Below are 23,186 nucleotides of genomic sequence, written 5' to 3'. Positions count from 1 at the left end.
GCAAGAATTAAGAAAAAGATTTTAGTGAAATGTCAAAGAAGTTTTCATTAAATTATTCACTTGCTAGCTCTAACATCAACACCAGAATAAAGAATGTGGCAAGGATAATTTATATTAGACTCTAAACATGCTTGAAATGTAACTAGATACAACTGAACTATCATTCCTTCACAAGTTTTGGGCTAAATTCTGATACTGATCTACTCGAATAATAGGCTTTAGTGTGGTCTGTAAGAAGAAAAAAAGCAGACATATACTAAATACATGTATTAAGATCACAGAGACATTGCTGGATAACGATGCAAATGTTTTAGGTAACAAATATGAAGATCAGAATTTCTTTTTTTTTAAATTCTTAAATCTTTTAACAAGCTGTCTGAAAAATCTTGAATGTTTCTGTGTATCGTTCATTCAGACATCAAGTACAGCCAAGTGCTCTGCATCCCATAGAAAACAGAGTCTAAAGTTGTTTATTCAGAACAATTGCAAGTGTTTTGTGTGAGCAATATATACCCTCCTTGCTGAAGGTGTATGTTGCTATATCGATCAGCGTCAAGGACCAGGTTCTCTCTACTGATGTTGTACTGGGCCCTCAGTGTAAAACTTATCTGGAACCTTTACTCACCATCTTGTGCTGAATAAATGACAGCAGTGAGACTGAATGGTCCATCCCCCTTGTTGTTAAAAGCTTTCACTTTTACTTGATACTGGGTTGAAGGTGGCATTGATTCATCCTTGTGGACATACCGGCCAATTTCAGGATTGGTAACTGTAACTCTTCTCCATTCTTTCTCACCAAATGGCTTGAAAGCCACTATATAACCAAAGTTATTGCCATAGTGGTATTCTCTTGATAAAGGCTGAAGAGGCAAAAGATAAAACATTACTTTTTGTAGCCAACTAAACAAGTGGATCTCTAATTAAATATAAATAGTACAGAAAGCCTCGATATGCGCATTGTAAAACACTGAACTAAAGTTCCATTTTCTCCTGGTTTGCTTCTACAGTTTGCTCCAGCCCCTTTAAAAATACACCATCTTCCTTTAAATATACATCATCTTCATTATGCAGATCTGCAGTAGTAGCATATCTGCTACTAAAATATTTTAAGATCTTGTTCCCCATCCAAACTCAGTGCAAGACACATCATGTTATCTCCTATGGAAAGAAAACAAGAATGATTGTGTACTAAAACTGTTGTCAGCTGTAGCTAGCAAAAACTGCTTTCTTAAGGAGTGATAGTGGATATGTAACACAGACACACTATGCAAGTATATGGGTCCACGTGCATGTGTGGAGATAGATATTCTTGTGAAACAGAGAGAGAGAAGAGAAAATGTATGTGGCTGGCCTAAATTATATTAATTTACCTAAAGTTGGTCTCCTAGGCAACTTGGACAGGTGACGAAGAGAGATGGACACATTCAAAGAATGATTCATCCTACCAATTTTCACTGACAACGGAGGGGGTCCAGTTGCTGGTTTAGACTATCTACCTAACTTCTAACTGGTAAAATTTAAGTGAAATGACTCCCACTTTCAGCATGAGCATTAAAGGTACCTATTTGAAATATTTCTTAAAACTATAGCTGATTTCCTATACCAGGAATACTGGAAAATACAAAATTACAGAAGACCATCTGCTATAATGAATTTTACTTCATTTACCAAAGCTCTACATTCAGTGATCCCTCCTTAATCCACGGAACTTTTACCACAACTATTAGACGTGCACCCAATGGGCCAAAATCATGTCATTCATCAGCGCAACTGAAGGCTGACCAGAAGCATCCTTTGAAAATAAACTTCCTGCATCACCTTTTCCCATACTGTAAACGTCACAGAGATGAAATAGCTTATCTTGAGGCAAAGGTCCTGGAGCAGTGCAACACAGAGTAATTATTCTCCTTAGGTGTTTGCCCACTATGGTAGCACTTCAGCCAACATATGTGGAGATATTCTGAGCAAGGATTTATGAAACTTAGGTGTTAATAGCGTGGTGTTAAACTTAGGTGTTAAACTTAGGTGTTAATAACAAGCCAAAAAAACCCCTAGCTCACAAATTTTGATGTTTGTATTTGTATGAAGCTAGAATGGAGCTCCAAAGATTCTCTGAGAAAGAAAATTCTGGTGAAAACTCACTGAATTTTTGGAACAATAGAAACATTTAAGTTTTGACTTCAGAAACATAACACATGGATTAGAACACTAGTATACATAATACAACAAGAAAAAAATTAAGGCAAACACAGATGTTGGAACTCAAAATTTGAAAAATGTCTAATAAGGATATATGAACAATGATGGAACTTCTTTTCTTCATGACAAAGCTTCCAAGAGAAATGTACAGAATCAGACCAAAGGCTGGGATTTCTGCCTTTACTCAGCTTAACGTTAAGTGATCCCTGCCCCAGGTGTGCCAGCTATCAGATCCTGTTGCATCCTGTTTTCTCTGTTGCTGCTGTAAAGTTTCACCATCCTGCAACAGCAGTGCTAAAGTCACAAGAATAACAGTACAGCAATATTAAAAGCAGGCAGCCTTCAGCTGGCTGAGGACAGAAAGCTGATTCTAGATGAAGCTCCCTAGACACCAGTGCTTCAGCATGGGATCATCACTGGATACAGGCAAAAACCAGCTGTGGGAGTAATGCCCAGAATCCAACAGGATTTACCATCTGCAGAGTTCAGTAACCAGTGGTTTTCTCTTGCTTGCTGTTCTTTTTTCCCCATACTTAACTGCATCTCTAGCAGAACAGTGGCTCAGTTCAATCAAAAACTGGAAAGTGGCCTCAGCACACCATGACTAGGGTTAGAGGACCCTTCCAGAACCCAGGATATGTATGGGCAATCCGACAACCTGGACTGAGTGCCTCTTGCTTCCTGGGTGGGTACTCTAACTGTGACTCCATGTTGCAGAAGACAACTGACTGATGCAGCTGACTGCAGGTCTCTACATATATAAATTCTTTGGCTTTTCTGGGGAACACAGGTGAAATGCTGATATATGTCAAATCTGGATTATAACAGAGCTTTAGACAGTGGAAAGATACCCATCTACCTACAACATGACTTCTGAGAACACATGAATGACTTAAGTATAATTGGTAATTAAGATGACTGCCAACAGATAAAATTCAAGAAACCCCTCATGCCAAAAAGGAGATGGACATTTGGTCTCTAGTTGTGACAGTAACCACAAGCCACCAGGTGAAGACTCTAACTACAAATCAGCTATGAAAAAAAACCCAACTAGATAATCGATTTTATGTGCTTAATTTTTTGTCAGGCATATTCTGAGTGTACCTGTTGGATGAGGTAACTCATGTCTTAGCTTGTTTTCTACCTCAGGTCTGACTGGACATCAAGTGCAAATTGGATACCTAGTTTCCCAGACCAGCTAACATACCTTCATGTACCTAAATTTAGATTCATAGGCAACCTTGCAATTCAAAAAGTAGAAGATTTCATGGACCAGGTTACCTTCGATAGCTCGTCTTCTGAATCTATCATTGTATGTAGCTGCTTAAAATAAACCAGAATCATATCTCATATGTCTAAAGTAAGTAGCCTGGATGCTGCCCTAGTCTCACAATGATTTTCAGCCAGAGCAAACTTTAGAAAGCCAGGACTGGCATTTAAAAATTATATTCTGGAAGGTCTTAAATAAAATGTTGAAAGCAGCTTGCCCTCCAATGGCTGCAAATAATAAGTAGGTATAAGTAGCTGAATAGTTTGTAGTATCCACTAAAAACTTTGAAAAACAAAACGGAAGACGGAAAGACAAATGGGGAAAAATGAGGAAGAATGGGCATGCCACTCCTAGCTCTCCTTCTCAGTTCTTCTTTCAAAACAAGACTCAGAAGAGCTTTGATTGCATCTCTGGCTGTCTCATTCAACTTGGGCTTATGAATCATAGCAAAAGCTGAAAGGGGGTTGGCAGCAACATGTGAACCTGCCATCCATTTTGTTCTTCTCTTCTTAATTAAGGACTATTTTGAGTAGCATATGCAAATGTCAGCACATTTCAGGGAATCAATATACACCTTTATCTTAGCCTTACAGATAGATATATTGTTGTCTGTCAGACAGGCTCCATAAATCTAATGCCTCTATTCAAAAACACTTGCTAGACATAGTAGTGGAAGATTCTTGGGAAGTAAATATTTGAAGCCATGCTTAATTTGTCTGACTAAATGAGCTACTCATTACAGAACAGATGTAAAAAGCATGACATTAGGTAACAGAAATAATTGGAATATAAATCTACTTGGGCGTATAGGAAAGACTGAAATGATCTTGTACTTCAGATCTTGCATTAGTCACTATTCTCCTGGTTATAATTTTCTTTTTTTCATTTGGTCTGTCCTGGCTTCAGCTGGGATAGAGTTAATTTTGTTTCTAGTAGCTGGTATAGTGCTGTGTTTTGGATTTAGTATGAGAATAATGTTGATAACACACTGATGTTTTAGTCATTGCTAAGTAGTGCTTACACTGGTCAAGGACTTTTCAGCTTCCCATGCTCTGCCAGGTGCACAAGAAGATGGGAGGGGACACAGCCAGGACAGCTGAACCCAACTGGCCAAAGGGCTATGCCATACCATATGACATCATGCTCACTATATAAACTGGGGGGAGCTGGCCAGGGCAGTGACTGCTGCTCGGGGACTGGCTGGGCATCGGTCAGTGGGTGGTGAGCAATTGCATTGTGCATCACTTGTTTTCTACATTATTTTATTGTTATCATTATTATTTTCTCTTCCTCTGCTGTTCTATTAAACTTTCTTTATCTCAGCCCACAGGTTTTACTTTTTTTTCCCAATTCTCTCCCCCATCCCACCAGGGGCAGGGAGAAGGGTGAGCGAGCAGCTGTGTAGTGCTTAGTTGCCGACTGGGGTTAAACCACGAGAGGTCACAGCCAAGTTTTCACTTTATTGAAAATGCCACGAGTATGGGTCTTTACATGCAATGCAAGAAGTAGTTGTTAAAGTTTTTATAAGACAGCACTTGTGAAGAAATAATAAAATAATCTAGGTCTTGTGCAACTGTCCATTGCATGCATTATTTGACTTTTGCTCTTCAAAAATAAATAAAGATCAGAATCAAACCAATTAGGATACATCTACTTCCTAATCTATTCTTAGTGGAACTACGAAATAACCTTTTCAATATATTTTAACAGAAGTGCATATCTTCCTTTTTCAGAAACTTAGACATTTTTTTCGTTAGTAAATTAATTGCTAAAATGCTTAGGAAGACTGAATAAATATTTTGAACTGAATTAAAAAAAAAACAACAACCCACAGGAAAGCCCAAATGTGTTAGCTCAAGCATATGGCTGACTATTTCTGTGTCACACTTGAGAACTTTTCCAAAGAGGTATGATCAACCTTCAGTACAAAGAAGGAAATAAGCATATAGATTAAAATGTGTACATTCAAAAGGAGGTTCCCTATACAACAATGACAAAGTTGCTGTTGGAATTATGTCATCTTTATATTACTTCCCACAAGAAAAAGCACTCTTCATAGAGGTAAATAAGCTGCTACATCTGAAACAAACTATTCCCCAAAAGAGACAAACGGCATAATGTGCCTTATGTTCCTCATATTCCTACAAAAATGAACAGAGAGGTCATCAGCAAGATAAACTTGGTAATTTTTTCAAGCATAACATTTAATTATCTTTCTTTGCCAGAGGTAATGCTTCTGTAACTCTGTTTTTGCTGGATACCGATAGGCTCTGATGTGAATCAGATAGGCTTTTTTTGTTTTATTTCTCCTCCCTAGCTTTCCCAAATACCTTTCAGAAGACTTCAACTCCCTCTTCCATGCAACTTTTGCCTACACCACAACTTTGCTTATAAATTCTTATCCTCTCTTGTTCTGGGTTTTGCTTTCTTCCTATCTTCTTGTCTCTTTTCCCTTCTTCCCTGTTTTCAGAGCATTTTTTTCCCCACAGTATAGGTAAATTTTAAAAAACATAGCTTCAATACCAGAATGAAGACAGCATTTGTATATATAGCTATATATACACAAGAGTTTTTAAAGACAAAATATCATCGCCTGAATACCTACAGTACATGAGAGAGATGAAATTTTCAGAAGACTTTGCTTACTGAAAAGCTTTTTTGAAGACACTGTAATCTTTTGAACTGTTAATTCCATTATTTTTGTGATTAATATTTTATCTCTGTCCTTTTCCCCTTTCTTTATTTTGCTTAATACATAATCATTAAAGAAAAATTAATGGGTTGGAGGAAATGAACAACAACATCAGTATGTGGATATCAATGAATGGCTAAATTGTGGTATGAGGCAACATTGTTTTGTGTTACCAGTCACATTACCATAAAGTAAAACTTATAAAATGTCAATATGCAAGAATTTCTTTAAAACTCCAATTAATAATTATGACAGTCTAGTTTATAGAATGGTAATCTATTTTCTTTTTTTTTATAAAGCCTGTAAATCTGAGCACAGCACATTAAAGTCATACTTAAGACATTATACTTTTAGTTGTAGTAATCTAATCTGCATGCTATTCAGATTGTAACTTAAAAAAAGGCTCGAAGAAAGATACAATATGCAGAATTTCTAAATGCAGTTACCTCAATGCATTATCATAGTCAGTATGTGTTTCAATCTCTTGGAAACATACTCAGAGAATGTTTTAGATCATATTTTAGAAATGTCCAATACATAAACATCTAAAATATTCTCTTCCTCATTCCTTTTTATGTATTTTTGTGAGAAAAGCCTGAAAACCTATATATACTGTGTACAAATCCTGCTCTCACAGGAGCCAGTGACAAACCATCCACGGGTTTTAGGAGGAGCTAGATCAGACACAAGGAAGTACAGGTTTTGTGCCATCTCAGTGCAATACCTACCATCCATGTTATTGTCAGCTCTCGATTGCTTCCCCCTCCTCCTCCAACATCAGAAGGAGCCACGTTAGGAGCTAGAAAAATAGAAGAGACAAGAAAAATGACTACAACGTATGCAGTCAGTAAAAATATCACTATTTACTTTTCTTTTTACCAGCAGGGCCAATGAGCACACGTGGCACACACAATTAAAATAATGATAGTCTGTAATAGCTGTGAGAGTCTGTGGTCTTGCCAAGATAATGTATAGCTACTGCTGCAGGAAACATGCCAGTTCCAACCATAGCTAGCAATCATTCTTCTTTTCAACCATATTCTCTACAAATATTTAATTGAATATTCAGAAACGGAACACTCTTCATAGGTCTTAAGAGAAGCACTGTGTATTGTTCTTGTGCTTCCTCGGACGTTGGTATGCCAAGGGCTCAAGCACCCAGGACTTGCACATGTATTTACCTTAACAGACTGTGATTAGTTCCATCTACTTCAATATATTTACTCACAATGTGTAATGTTAAACCCATGGATATATCTTTGAAGCATTGGCATCCTAAGCCTATTCTAAATTAGTGGCACATGTCTTCTTGATCGGCATGTTCAGAATGGGTAGATGTTCAGAACTGAAGCTGGCATAGCACTTAACAATTTACTAACTGCATTTTATACTGATATTCCTTGTAATAAAATAAAATCTGTTGATCTATCATTAGTGCACAGCTGAGTGGTAAAGCAGGATACTCTCAAGGACTCCATTAGAAATCAGTTCTGTATTCTCATTTCTGTAAGACTCTTTGCACTAAATATGATGATTCTATTGCCATCCTCTATGGTGTTTATGTATTTATTTGCTGTCACTCAATACTAGGGACACACAAAGTACCGCTGAAAACATAGGAAATGATGGGCTACCTATAGTGCATTAAATATGCTCCAGGTGATCATGCATTAGCTACCTGCCCTATCTACATGAACGTGTTTTTTGTGTTAAAAATTCTTGTATGATCACGCATTTTCTCCACTAATCAGTGAATGTCATAAGCTAGTAAGGGGATAGTTCCTAAGTGCTCTCCCACTATTTAAGTAAGATGTTTGCTGAGGCCTTCTCTGAGGATCAGCTAAGGAGAAACACAAAGCAGAGAAAAATTAATGTTTTCAGAAAGGATAAAAATATGTAACAATAAATTTGAAATTGAAATCAGCATTCAGTGCATGGTTTGCGTTATTTACTTGTGGCCTTCCAGAAAACAAAATCCTCATGACAATTCAAGAGGAAGCTTTAACGTATTACTCGACCTTGTTATTACTGAAATACACAGTAGTCACACTATCTATTATAAGCGTATAACTTTAGTGCTAAGTTAGAAGCAGAGGTCTGCTAGAATCCTTATAGTAGTCAAAGAAGATACACAGGCTGCCAGAGAAGAGAAAAACGACTGTCTAATGTTTTACAAATCACCCTTTTCCAGAGAATCTCCCTCATTCTCTCAACCATTAAACCCAGGTTTCTCTCTCCATTAAGATCAGGTTACTAATTCAGACAGCTATAGACAATTACTCTAATACATCCAGAAGCTAAAATACATAAAAGCAGACTTTGAGCCATTGAATTTCAAGAAATCACTGTGAAATGTGTTATTGATGAAGCAAGCAGATTTCATTAAAAAGAAAAAACATAGCACACATTCTTAGCATGCTAATAAAAATATTACTGAAATTACAGTTATCTACAAGAAGAGAGATTTCAAAACTGAAAAAGACACTGATAACATTCAAGTTTAACAGCCATTATTTGTCACTCATACAGTACGACAAAGATGCAGCACTGTTTGTTGCTGTTTAACACATAACAAATGTTAAAAATAACTACACTGTGTGGATACGGGTTGTTGTTTGTGCAATAAGATATTTACCTTCTTCAGATTTACATGAAAATGCACACGCAGTACTGGTTTTGTAGTACCCTTGAAGCTGACAGTGCAACCCAAATGCTATTGTTGCTGCTCATAACAAATTCCAGCTCCTGGCAGAAAATGCCCTTGCGCACAGAAGCTCATCTGCAAACTGTTACTGATTTATACCCTATTTTGGCACGGCAAGAAGTGCTGATTGATGCCTAGGAAGACTACATTAACATTTTGCTTTGTTTCACCACAAATGTCTCACAGTCTGCCAGAGATGACAATGGTGCTGTGCATGGGGAATCAGACAACAGACTAAACAGACTACCTCTTGCAAAAGCATTGCAACCTGCTACAAAACTGGAGGATATGCCATTTTTTGGGAGGCTACAACAAATACCATGAACGTGGCACACTGTAAACTGCAGGACACTACCACTTCCACCTGTGAGCATTATCTCCTCTCCCTTTCTGTCCCTTTTCTGACATTTCAAAAATGGCTATTGTGCACCAGGCACTCCCAGAAATGTGTAGATTTCTCATTTAGATTCCTGGGCCTTCAAATACAGCTGTTGAGTCATAAAACATATGATGCTAATAGTCAATTTTATAGGCAGTAATTTCCTTTTACTTTAGTATTAAAGTTCTGTGGCTTTTCCTTCCCCATCCAGATTAATTTAACCAATCTGTATTTCCTTTCTCCCTAAGCAACAAAATTTTTAATGGACCAAATGTGGGCCTTTTTCAATAAATGTTTTGAAATTTGCAATGCAAATAAATACATTTAATTTTGAAAATACTATCTAATCAAAGCAATGACCTAGCAGGTGTAATTGCAAAAATTAATTTTTACACTTTGGTTTTGCATTTTTACTTTCAAATCTCAAGCTATGGGACAGCAATTGTAAATATATCTAGGTTGCAGATGGGTGCTTATATGTGTTAAAGAGGATATACTGGTATACAGACTTTGTTGGATACAGTCTTTCTGCAGTGATACATTACCTCCTAGAGCATTCCTGTTATCTCCTTTGTACAGTCAAACCAGCATGTATTATCTTGCATAATAACATCTAATTCCTCATTTTGGAGAATTCATTTTAAAAAGGATGCGCCTGAGCCTAAAGGATATCCTTAAATATGCTCTGAGATTTTAACACTGCGCAATTAGACTGATAAGGGCATATGTTGTGTCAGATAATGTCACATCTTTGACGTAGAATACGAAGACACAAGACTAAACGTTCAACCACAGAAAAATGGTATTATCCAGTACAACACACATCCTGTCATGTATTCTTTAGTTAGAATACAAACCAAACAGCAAATGGACATTTTCCTTGTTAAACACATGCGTGTTTTTTCCTGAGTCCTGTACCCTGGTCCCAAGCATGTGCATGCATTCGTACACACACAATCTGACTGACAGACACAGTGGGAGATCTCTGAAAGATACAGTATGATTCTGTTTCAGCAATGGAAGTAAATTTGCCATTTGTATCACACTCTTTCCTGTCTGCTTTGATGCTATCAAATCTGGACAGTCTGGTATCTGCTTACTAAAATCTATAATAGCGGGTGGCTGAAAATATATTGTCTAGAATTGCATCTTATAGAGTGCTTTTTTCAAATAAAAAACAAAATTACAAAATTGATTAATAACAGTGTGAAAATTAAGAAGCACATTAAAAAACTTGACATTTTCTGTTTACGTACGAGCGCCTTCAGTTCTAATTCTCTGTGATGGCATACTGGGTTCTCCTGTCCCCAAAGTGTTTGTTGCTATTATCCGGAACTCATATTCCATCCATGGAATTAAATCAATCACTGTAGCAGATTCCATATTTCCTTCAATATCTGATGGTTCTAAAAAAAATAAGAAATTACTTTAGAAAACGGCATTTTTACAATAAGGTCGGCCAACAATGTGGTTGATTTTGGCAAAACTACCACTATTCTGCAACCACACATAGCCAACTGAAAGAAACTTGATGTTGTACATTAGGAATACCACATTTTATAAGGAGTAGTCACAGCAGTGACTGGGAATTTGGAAACTATGACACTATCTTGGATAAACCCTTATAGACTTGTAAGTTTTAACTGGGTGTGAACTAGCAAAAGAAGTACATGTAGTTATGAGGTATCCTTACTAATTACATATTGTAGTTGTAGAATTTCATTTTACCTACAGACAAATGCAATGAGAAATCTGGAATGGAAAAACAGTAAAATAAAAATTCATGATATAGACAAGGACTAGACATCCAAATGTAGGGTTTGGTCAATTGATAAAGAGTGGTTTATAAAATATCATCATATTTTGGTGCACCTTATTAGTAAGCATGTTACAACTTGCTATCCAGTTCTGATCCAACAAGGGTAAGTGTTCTTGTAATTGCTGTGAAAAGACTTATTATTGTTGTAAGGACGAGCTTCTTTATCATAAATAAAATGTGTAACTCGTGACTCTCTGTCTACAATTCACAGACAATAGGGGTTGTTTCTGTAGCTGTCTGCAGTTATAGAAAGACAGAGGATTTTCATTTATTGCGTGGGCCAAGAGTTGTTTGTCAAATAACAGTCTTGGGTTCAGAGGGAGATGAGAAATGAGATATTCTGCGCTGGGAAGGCAGCTGATTTGGAATTAAAATATGAATGCAATGGCTGCAAAAAAAACAGGCACAGCAGTGTGAGCACTGGATGGTGACACAACTTTCTTCTACCTAATGATCATTAAAGTTTTCATTCCAAAGTGAGGCTCTGAAGCAGAAAGAAAAACACTTTCCATTTTCTTTCCACCTGCCCATCACTCCCCCTCATCCTTACTCAAAATATTTTTCTGTCCAGTCAATAGAGCCATTGCAAACCTCCTACGGTATCCAAGCCATGATATAAATTTGGCATTCCTTTTCCTGGGCTACTTTCAATCTCTTCATTTAACCTTACTGTGCCACAAATTCCCAGAATAATAACGAATACTCAACATGATGAGAATTTGATCCCCTTAACTGGAAAGAGCAACATAAATGTAAACAACTTATTACATAACCCATTCATATATATTTCCATACTGTCAGGTGGAATACCCTTCTTTCATAAAACACACTCGATATTATGCAACCTGAGATGAATGATTTGGTTTGGGAATAATGGTAGTAGCAATAATAACAACAATATTTCCAAAGTGCAATGCCAAAGTACATTTTGTTGTTCCACGCATTGAAAATTAGCAGCATCAAATGACAGCCTAAACACTGATGAGAGATCGATTTGGACTGTTCATCATGCTGCTTTCATATGAAAGTGAACACTGAGCCAAACTGGGAGGAGCCCAGAAATTAAGTAAAAGCTTGCAGTGGTGACAGTGATGGTTACTATGGTGATGTTACCTATTTTTTGAGGGAATCATCTATTAATTGGAATTACTCAGTGTGGTTCAAATGAAAAAGCAATGATTTCGAAAGCATCGGAATACTTAATTTAAACTTTCCAGAAATTAATAATTTATATCTTGCCTGCTAGCTTCTTAAAAAAGGAATTCAACAATCTAGAATTCCTCCCTGTCCCACTCAAGATGTGAATCCCACACTCAACATGCTACAGGATAAGACTCAAAGTCTGACTGCATGTCTCAATGACTATCTATCTCATTAATTCTGTGAAGCAGAACTTCAGAGATGCAGAGAAGTGCATCCCATCATGCCTATAACACTGCAAACAGGGAATCTTCCTGAGAAGTGAGAGATGGGTTCAAGCATCTGCTCTGAACCAGACAGAGTGAAGATCTGAATCCAACACTTCTATCTCCTACATACGTTTCTAGTTCCAGTAACACACAGCACAAAAGGAAGCAGTATCAGAGCTGCCACCCCCTGTTTATAAATTCTATCTATATCTTCCTATAAACTCATTTATTCTCAATTCCTTTTTTTTTTTAAATTAAAAAGAAAAAACAATGAATAGGAAATAAAATATAATTTATCCTGAAAAAAAGTGGAGGCTGGTCTAGAAAGATCCTCCCTCCTGTGTATCTTGTTACTGAACCAAATAATCAGTTACTTGAACAGCTCTAATTTCTACTTTGATTATATTTTAAAGTTCAAAGAAATCTATTCTACAGAAACTATTAAACAAGATATAAGGGATAGGAAGGGACTGGGGAACCTTCTAGTTTTATTTTCCAAGCTGCTTTAACATGTCATAGACTAGGGCTAGCTGTCAGAGGTAATTATATACGATAGAGCTGCATATACTACATATTCTAGAAGAGAAATATGATTTAAGGCAGTAGGCCTGGTATTTTTAACTTTTGACTCTAAAAATGTAACAGATTTTCAGGTCAATATGTTAAAGTCTATTTCTTAGACATCTACCTCTGTAGTTTCAAAGGACAACTTAAATGGAAGACAATAGCTGAAACTATTAATATTCTTAGTATTTAGAAATACTGAGTATGTGATGCCCTAATTCCACAGAAAAGCACTTAAGTTATAATTTATTACGGTGGCATACTGAATACTATTGATAGGACAATTCTGTATAGCTTGTAGCAATGCTATCCTTCATAAAACATTCAAAGATACTAGTAGTTTTAAAATATTTTCATAATTCATGCATTTATTTTAAATCTTGCAAAGAAATATACATTAGCATGCCCTGTGTTCAGGTAGGTGCCTCCTCAGCTGCAATTATGTGGCACAATGATGACATCCAGTGGTTAGAAAGATAATTTTAGCTATGTTTTCTCTAGGGGTGCCAGTTTTAACGCAACTGGAACTTAGTCTGCTCCCAGGAAAAAGCAGACAATTTTAACCAACTTTCTGCATAACAAATACAGAAATGAAGACACCCATTTGTCATCCAAATTAACCTGTAAATGAATTTTTATGATTCTAGTAGCTGACGAATTTTTCAAGCAACGAGGTAAGAGGCAAAAAACAGGTTAAAACTCTGGCGTGTTCTTTTATTTCTTTCTTGATATTCAGTTCAGGCCCTCCAAGTGCTGGGAACAAACCTGTTGACAACACACGGATAGGACAGTACCTACTCCCAAACCCTGTAGCAGACATTAATAGCATCCCTGGTTTCCTTTTATTGTGACTATTTTCTGATTAGCCAAACTTTCCAACAATCAAACACTTTAAAACCTATTTACCTTATTACTTCTGGCATTACTCTTACCTGTTTTGGCATCTTTCCACTCTTCAGATAGAAAGGTTTTCGACTGGATAGTGTATTTAGAAATAGGGCTATGATTGTCTGTTCCACGACTCCAGGTAAGTGCTACAGCAGTGTCTCGAATTTCTTCTACTCTTATACCTCCGGGAGGGCCTGGAGGGCCTGAGAAAAAAAAATTGATAATTCAATTAACAAAGTAAATATTCTGAAAATGAAAATTCACTAACTTTCCTACTTGTATTTATCAGATACAAGTCTAACTTTCAAGTCTCACTTTCTACTTAAGAACAGATTGAAAATGTATATATACATTTTAAGACTCTGCTGAGTGATTCAGAGGATAAATGCTCTTGCATCTAACAACTACCAAATGAAACTTCCATGACTGCTGCCTAAGTAGTAATATTGAGGTTTTCTTAAGTAAAAAAATGATACTTTGAAACTGTTGCTACTCTTTTTTCAAACAACAGTGAACTCAAAGTCAGGAAAAATACACAAAATCTTCCTTCCTAAATTCCACCTAATGATGACCTTATTGGTGACCCATCTTTAATCTACACTTCTGCTTGTGCCATATTGGCCTTGACTGCAATTTATATGGAAAATCTTGTAACTTACATTGGAGAAAAATCATACCTTGAAAGACATTTCTATAGACCTCTTCACATTTCTCTTGGCCTTCATATTAACCCAATATGGTAAACCCACCATCAGATTCAAACTTCCTACAGACTAATATAACTTGAGTGAAAGCAGAACTAGGCAACGTTTCTCTACAGTTCTACAAAAGCTGTCCCACAACAACAATTTAAAAAATCCATGCCAAAATGTGGAATCCACTACACCCACTGAACTAAAAGCAGTCTTGCAAACTACATAGGTGAAATCGAACAACCTCTGTGCACCAGAATAACCCCACAAAGACCATCAACAAGGGACAGAAGCACTAAGCTGCCAAAGGGAAAACATTTTTCACAAAACAGCCATTCCACATCTGCCCTTTCAGTCTTGATCATCAAGAAGGACCTATAAAATAATTTCTAAACAGTATTTTCTTTTTCTACAAAAGGCAGATACTTGCAAAGATTAATTTCAAAATTCATAGCTCTATTGAATATAAGAAGTCATGAACAAAATACAGATGTTGTCTTGATTGCACATTACTATGCTCCCAACACCCAGCTAAATTGTTACAGGTAGAAGTTGCTTGTCCTAAACTAGTTCACAGTCTCGTCTCTATGCTTTTCAAGTATTAAATACTATCTCTGATCCAACCAACTACTTAAAATAAAATAACAGCAATTATTCTCAATCCATATTTGGCTTTCAGTTTGTTAGTTATACTTCAGATCTGAAGACATAGGCACGTTCCCAAAACTTGCCTGTTTTTTTCAGGTGTATCACTAAACCTAATAAATGGTATTACATTTCTTCACCAAACCTCATCTGGTTTATTTCTGAACAATAATAACAGACAAAAACTGGAGTGAATGCTTGCATTTTTCTAAATGCATTTTTTAAATTTTAAAAATTTTCGTCTAATTACTACTACTTCCACACCTCTACTTTGTGTGAGTAACTTTTTTATTGTTGCTGTGCTGTGCCTTGGTCCCCAGAAGAGAGGTTAAAATGTGCAGATCAACAGGCACAGGTGATTTTTTCATCGACTAGAAAGCTAAGAAGAGAGTGATGCAGGTGCACACATACGTGATTATAGGAATCTTAATCTGTAAAAGACACTACAATCTTCTGTAAGCTGTGCTAAAACCCCCTCAAACTTACAGTAATTCTGTAACCCAAAGATTAGTACCTACTTACAAACTTGGCCTATAGATATTTTCAGATCATTCTTTTTATATTGACTGTTCCAGTTTTGTTATTATGCTTCTGTTTTATAGGATATAGTTATGTGATATATATTAACTATTGTGTAAAAACAGAGACAATGCATTAGAACTATTGAGAAGTATTTTCTGATTCTACATTCAGAGGTAATAATATGCCAACATGATTCAGGTAATTATCCAACAATCTGATTGAACAAGTTCCAGAGCGTACTAAAAAAACCAACAAGAAATAACAGGATATATTTCTCTGCAGTATTTACAGAGAAACCAAAACAACTCAACATAAAGAATAGAACAAGATTTCTACATCAGATCTAAACACACAGTGTACCAAATGTATCTTCAGCTCTTGAGTTCTTCATTTTCTCCATAAATCTAAGCAAAAGGAACCAAATGAAGTTAACTGAATCAAACAAATATACTACCATAAATTGTTGTTCCTCTGTTTCAATGAATTTATCCTTCTAACAAGCAAGCAATTCCATTTCCAACTCCAAAAGTATTCAAATTTAGACTGGTTCTTCAAAGAATATATATGCCATTGCTTAAAAAGAAATAAGCGTGGCCACTCTACACAATCTATTGGGCTATGGCCTATGACTTTGACAATCAAATTCCTGATTGTTTCTTCTCCTAAGATCCAAGAATAGTACCCATTTAGTATCCTTGGAAAAAATGTACATTGACTGACTACTGGATTGCTCATAACCAACTTCTATTAAAATTCAAATCTTGGCATTGAAAACTAACCTACTAATTAGCTGTCCTCGGACCTCCCTTTCAAGGCAAAACCTAAATACATTACTGAATGTGGAAACAGCCTCTTACACTTCACAGAGGATGTACAAACTAGAAGCTGTTGCTAAGAGCTGATTTTACAACCCCTGATGAGGGTTGTTAATCAACTCTCCACCCTGGTAATGTGCATACTTGCCAGCTCTAAGGACTCAGGTAGGTAAGGCCTGAGAGACCTGTTCTCCTGCAAGACTGTTCACTTCAGAAGCCCTGAAGCTGGAAGGTATGGAAAAGTTCATCAGTCCCAAGATCTTTCTTTCCTTCATTCTTTAGGAGGTATCTCTTACAGCTTCTCACCTCACTAGCAAAGTTTCTGAAAATGGCATGTGTCAGGAAACACCAAGGGCCAGCTGCTCCCTCAGGAAAGCTGAGCCAGGATCCACGAGTAACCCCAGGGCTGGCAGTTCCTTCAGCAATGGGGCACAGTCCCACAGGGTTTGAATATAGTGGGCAGAGCCAGGTGCTGATATGGCAGTCCTAGGTACTACAAGCAATGAATCAGGTCCATCCAAGTGACAAACTACTGTGTACATACAAGCAGTCCATCCAGGAGACAAGCTACCCACAGCATAGGTCTGAAGCCCATCCAGGAGGCAGGGCCAGAGACAGAGCTGGAAGCAGGCATGTCCGTAACATAGCTCCAGTCAGGGCTGAAGGTCCAGGGCTGAGCTTAACGGGTGGGTGTCCCGGGTGAGGCTGGTCAGGGCCATTAAGGCCGCTTGGTGCACTCAGGGGCTTGACAGTCTTCAGTGTACTAATATCACTAGCAATACTCCTGACCACGAGAGCAATTTTAATACTCTAAGATCACATAGGACAATCCGTATGAACTATTAAATTGTTTTGTGGACAGGCAAAATATCTTCATGTGCCTGCATGAACAGTGGCTATCCTTTACTGCTTCATTGATGAGACGCTCTGGAACCTGGCTCTGTGTTTTCATACTTTGTTGTTGCCTCTTCCTACCAATGCAGTGAAACTATAATGTCACCTTCGTCGTATTTCATCAGATATTTAACCTTGCCCTTGCAAGACGCTGAGTCTTCCACTGACAAAAATGGTAGTGAGAATTACTCAGCACTAAGCAGAACTGTGTTCATTGTATTAAAACCCAAATGTTGAGCATAAAATGAATGCTAATTTCTTCCACAACATAACCTCAGAGCAATGATTCTAATTATAATTACTGCCTTGGAAGGAGAATCAGAAGCTTGATAAGGCACCTTGTCTCTCCTTTTATTTTTAAAAGGAATTTCTTACATAATACTAAGGCACATGAACAGACCTTTCTCTTTTTCTTTGCAGATGTATTCTACAGTTTCACCACTTATCATATTTGCTTTGACATTTAATCCATAGCTGATGGCATTTCACTGGCTGTTAATACCCAGCAAAAATTAAATACAGAAATATTCAAGTGCACAACATCCTCAGATGATAGAAATTCAGAATCAAGGCTCAAGCTATACTTCAGCTGCTATACAGTTCTATAGTATAACTGGAACGTGGGGCAAAACATGACAGCAATGCGTCTCCAAGTACAAGTTATGTCTGCTTTAAATTGTCAGCATTACAGAGCGTTAGCACTTCAGAACATCTTATACCTGGAGGCACAAAACAGAGTGAAACACCCAAAGGACATGAATTAACTCACGCTATTGAAACCACGCATTGTAACAGATCTTGTAGGATACATACTGCATGAGCAAACACAGTGTTTTGAGACTGCAGTAACACTTAACAGACATGCATCAGCTAACAATGGAGTGATAACCTTAACCCCAAATTTCCTGGTTTCTGTCATTTGAAAACTAGGAATCCTTGTAACGTAGGCCTAGTATTATACACATTAATTTAATCCATAAAGCTTTATGAGAAAACAGAAGTGGCTTCTTAAAAATGTTATACAGTGGATACATTGAAATGATACTTAAAATCTATTTTTAATAATAAGCACCAAATTAAACTGTCTAAAAATTACTTTAACATAAGGAAAATACCCATAATAAAAAAATCTTTATTGCTTTTCAGGAAAACATGCTCAGTTAGACCTCTAAATGTCTGGAATAGAATCAGTACCCTGAGTAGACTTTAAGGACTTTGCATGTTCATGCACTTCCTATTTTAATTTCTGCCATTTCTTGATGAGAAATAACATATTCTAAACAACCAGAAACACTCTGCTTGTCTAGGTGAAAACCAGCCACATCTCTGTTTTACCTGGAGAACCTTACCTCTTACCACAAGGTCAGCCGAAGCCGAGGAGTTGTCGACAATCGTCTGAGCAGTGCACGTGTACCTCCCAGCGTGCCGCAGCTGAACGTTTTTAATGAGCAGCTCACCGTTGGATTTAATCTGTTACAAAAATAGCACTTAGTGAAGCTGGTAAACATCTCTGTACAGCATGTGACACCTATACACATCCCTCCCAACTGATACACAGTGGTTGCTGTTTCCAAAGAGCAAGTGCTTACTTTGAGCATGAATCACCCTCAAAGATGCATCTGATTTATATGACAGCTGTTGAAAATGTCCTGTGTTTCCTGAAGACATGCTGCTCTTTACCAGACATGAAAAAAACAGATGTCTTAGTAAATGTATTTTTCACAAGGCAACGTTGCCCTTTTACTATTTGAAGCCCATATCCAAACATTAAATTTAGTCAAGAATTTTTTCATAAACGGCAGTCAGATGATTGCTCCATACCCTTACTTGCTTTTTTACGCACGTTTGTATGATAACATGTCGTGGAGTCCTGCTAACAGAGCAGGATACTGTTTGGCTCTTCCTTTACAAGCTTAAAGCAGTACAAACTTTTTTATCACAGAACGGCTACAATCACAGCCTAAATAAAGACGCACCAAAGAGACACTAAAATGCAGCAACTGTGAAGAAACAATAATGTTCAACGTGTGCCACAGCTCCTTAGAGGAAAGGCCAGCCCCTCTTCTGCGCAGCGGTGCTGGCCATGGACAGGACAATGGCAGCAGCCATAACCCTGTGGCGGGAGGCTGGGCTGCCGGGGCTCCGGGACGGCTCCAAGCCAGCACAGCCCAGGGCAGCCCCTTCCTTCGGCGACCCGGGCCGGGGCGTGCACAGACAGCGCTGTGGCGAGGCCTCGGCCAGGGCCGACTCCCTGCCAGGGCTGACTCCCTGCTGCGGGAGCTGCTGCTGAGCCAGAACGCTGCCTTCTGGCCCTGCCGGAACGACAGCTCCCATCATGGCACAGCCCCGCCTGGCCGTGGGCCCTGCTGGCCCTGACTTGCTGAGTGGCCACCTAACTTCCCAGCCCGACCGCGACCCAGCCTGCTCATGGTGGACCTGCCCAGCCACCCCTGGTCCGTGCCCGGCCCTGGCTGCCACCCCCAGGCCTGCCTGCTCCCCTCCCTCAGGCGCTGCGGGACGGGGCCCTTGCTGGCAAGGCCCCTGCCCGGCCGGCCACGCTATCCCCGCAGCTCAGCTCTTGCTGCTCCCTGGCAAATGGCAGCAGGACCTCCAGGGAAGCAATGTACCATTCAACGAGGCTCATACACTCATCATCATCATCATCACAGACCCTAATCCTTCCTCAGCACTCTTCACCAGTGCTAGACTATTGGGCAGATATATAGCTATGTTTTCAGATGGCTATAAGGTCCACTATCTGCTACCTGTGGCTGTACAGATAGGCAAACTGAATAAAGTATTTTTGTCCTATGACACTTCTGTGAACCCACTAACTAGATGTGCACCTGTAAAACAAGGAGTAGAACAGAGACTGCTATATACACCACAGCTATTCTTAATGAAAAACACATTTTATGTTAAGACATTTATATAAATGTTTAAAAATAACACACTTGAAATATTTTGCTTATCTATCCTGCATTTTATTCCAGAAAAAGATTACTAGGTTAAATCACAAGGTTATACATGTGTTGGTCTTAAAGATATTTCAGGAAAAATCCAAATGTTCTCTCCAATATATATCTGATTGCTTTCATGGAAGTCAAAATGTCACAAAAGATTAACAGATGGATTTATACCACACTACACTGAAAGGAGCAACATTCAGATTTCCTAATTCTCTGCAGATGGTTCAGAAATACAACTTAAAAAAACTCCCAAACACTGAGATAACTCACCGCACTCCAGAAACCTTCACATGCAGGAACAAAAGGAATTCAGATGCAAAACGGTATGTAAAAAAGAAATTGCTAAATATTTAGGTGTAAGAACTAGCGCTATCATCATGGAAGGTTCTAGGGAACAACAAAGACCTACAATACAATCTCAAATATTATGGGCTGTCATCAGTGTCTCCACATTTAGACATTCTGAAGAAATGAAATAAAGCTATGTCATCCAGTTTATGTTTCCTGATTGAAAAGGGGGGGGGGGGGGGGGGAGGGAAGTAAGGCTAAATCTTTTCCAAATGTTCTGAAACTAGAATGCCAGTTTAGAGTCTATATTTAGGGGAGATTAAAATAGCCAGATAAAACTATCCTTTTCCTTTCCAAACTCTGAGGATTTTGGATGCCAGCTTCAAATTCTGCTGGCATAAAATTTCAGCACAAACTGAAATCTGTTAACAGCAATTTTTTTGGTCCAACGTAAGAATTCACATCTTTAAGAAATTACTGAGGTCAACCAGTGATTGGATAAAAGGAGAATCAAGCACACATGAAAGAAACTGCTTAATTCTGGCTAGCAATACTTCAGCTGATTGCCTCATAGGGTCAGAGAGAAATGCAGGTTACACTGTACCCTTTCAATTTTTGAGTGACACAAGTGCTGCTAGCAATGACCAAACAGATTAGTTGGATCAGTGAACAATCCAATGTTCTTGATGTATTTCTGACCATTTCTCTTTTAGTTATTATTAAACTATGTCCATGTGTGTGTGTATATACACATATTCACACTTTTCACTCAAGACTAATATGACAGGGCTTTTAATTTAATTTGCCAAAGTTCATGCAGGATAGAGAGACAAGGTGAGTTTGGGACAGTGCCACTTCTGTGCAGGTGCCCCCCCAGTTTATTCATCAGAACTCCAGGGGCACTGCCTTCGAGGACAGCATCCTTTGAAAATCTGTGGGGATTACTGCATATGTGAACACTGGCTGGCTGCCTGACTAACCACATGTAAGCCTTTTTTTGTCTACAGTGGGCTAAGCAATGCTGTCAACAGCTTTCAGGAAGAAAAATCAGTGGGACTGTCAGTATTTCTATGACAGCTACTTGCTCCTCTGCCCACCAAAAAATTACACCAAAGACACTGCAGAAGTTCAAACTCCTTGAGTTTTCAGTTCCTGGGTTTTCTTTTTCATTTTGTTCTTACTGGTTTTGGTTTTAATAAAAGATACAAACAGTTCTCTGTTTGAGTGCGGTGTATAAACCTTTAGTTTATTAACACCAAATGTCATCCTAGAAAGAACCACACTGCCTGTGAACCTCTGATCATTGCTTGCACTTTGATTTGCAAATAAACATAAGAAAAGGTTGGGCAAAGCAATAAAGTTTAGAAAAACTGCATAAACTTAGAATTCTCATAATCATATTATTACTTCAATAACAAATGATTACAAATTCTTAATAGTCTTAGTACTCATTAATTCCTATGTTAGCACTTTAATTAAAATACTTTATTATATTTATTAATGATGTGCCCATATACTTGTTCTAACATTAATTTCCCATATGGGAACTTGGTCTTAAAATCTAAATGATGAAAAACAGATGGGAAAATATAACATAATTTAAAAATCAACAACCCATAGATATGGTATTGTATCTTGTTGGTTCAGAAGCTCTCCTGGAGCAAGGTTTTATGCAGCTGGTGATGAAGCTTTCCATACCTCAGAAGAAGCCTAAGTTCTTGGTGGTAAAAGAAGAGCTTACAAAGCAAATAAAGAGCATGGGCATCAGCAAATTCTGTCCACAAATTAGATATGAATGCACTGTATGTTTTCATTCAAAAACCTCAGCTTGGCTAAGTTTAAAAATGCCTTCCTTAACTCAGAGAAAACTGAATCACAGACTGGAAATAGTGATAGCAGTACTCAGGGATGTTCCAAGGGTATCTGTGGTTCACCACTCAGTTATTTACCAAGTTTCAAGCAAAGACTTTCATCATATGAGCCCTATATTTATGCTTTAATAGTTGTGTCAAAAATAGCATTGTATGACCTATTTCTGTGATTCACTGTTCTCTTTTGACTATCACCTTTGCTAGTGCACTAAATTACTGAAAGCCATCAGAACGTGCCCCTGTGTGATCAAAAATCATTTACAGGAATCTAAGTCTTTTGACTGAAAGCTTCTGTTGGGACCTCAGAGACAATAAAGGAACTTAGGTTAGTATGAAGCTAACAAGCCCTTCGTAATAATAAAACTAACTTGGCAGAAATAGAAGAACCTGGTAAGCAGAGACAGAGTCTTTTTTTTTTTTTAAATTCAGGTTCGAAAACTAGACATCTGAGCTTCAGAGGTGTTTAATACGCAGTGGAGGTAAGATGATAAGAGAGACGATAAGAAGTAATGTGGAAGAGATGGGATTCTTGGCAATGAGATCAGCTTTTCCAAAGCCAGCAATAA

General features: G+C 37.9%; 1 protein-coding gene across 1 annotated transcript in view; it reads right to left on the bottom strand.

Moving 5' to 3' along the window:
• Positions 1-23,186, bottom strand: part of CNTN1 (contactin 1) — a 100,334-nt gene that overhangs the window by 31,255 nt on the left and 45,893 nt on the right. The window contains exons 13-17 of the mRNA XM_075491598.1: positions 18,842-18,962; positions 13,969-14,127; positions 10,501-10,650; positions 6,890-6,960; positions 626-860 (exon numbers count right to left, since the gene is read on the bottom strand). Coding sequence (XP_075347713.1) covers positions 626-860; positions 6,890-6,960; positions 10,501-10,650; positions 13,969-14,127; positions 18,842-18,962 — 736 coding nt within the window. The remainder of the gene's footprint in view (positions 1-625; positions 861-6,889; positions 6,961-10,500; positions 10,651-13,968; positions 14,128-18,841; positions 18,963-23,186) is intronic.

The sequence above is a fragment of the Mycteria americana genome, chromosome 1 (genome assembly GCF_035582795.1).
Source record: "Mycteria americana isolate JAX WOST 10 ecotype Jacksonville Zoo and Gardens chromosome 1, USCA_MyAme_1.0, whole genome shotgun sequence".
NCBI classification, from domain to species: domain Eukaryota; kingdom Metazoa; phylum Chordata; class Aves; order Ciconiiformes; family Ciconiidae; genus Mycteria; species Mycteria americana.
Note: the sequence above shows the minus strand (reverse complement) of the source record. Positions and strands in the feature narration are given on the sequence as shown.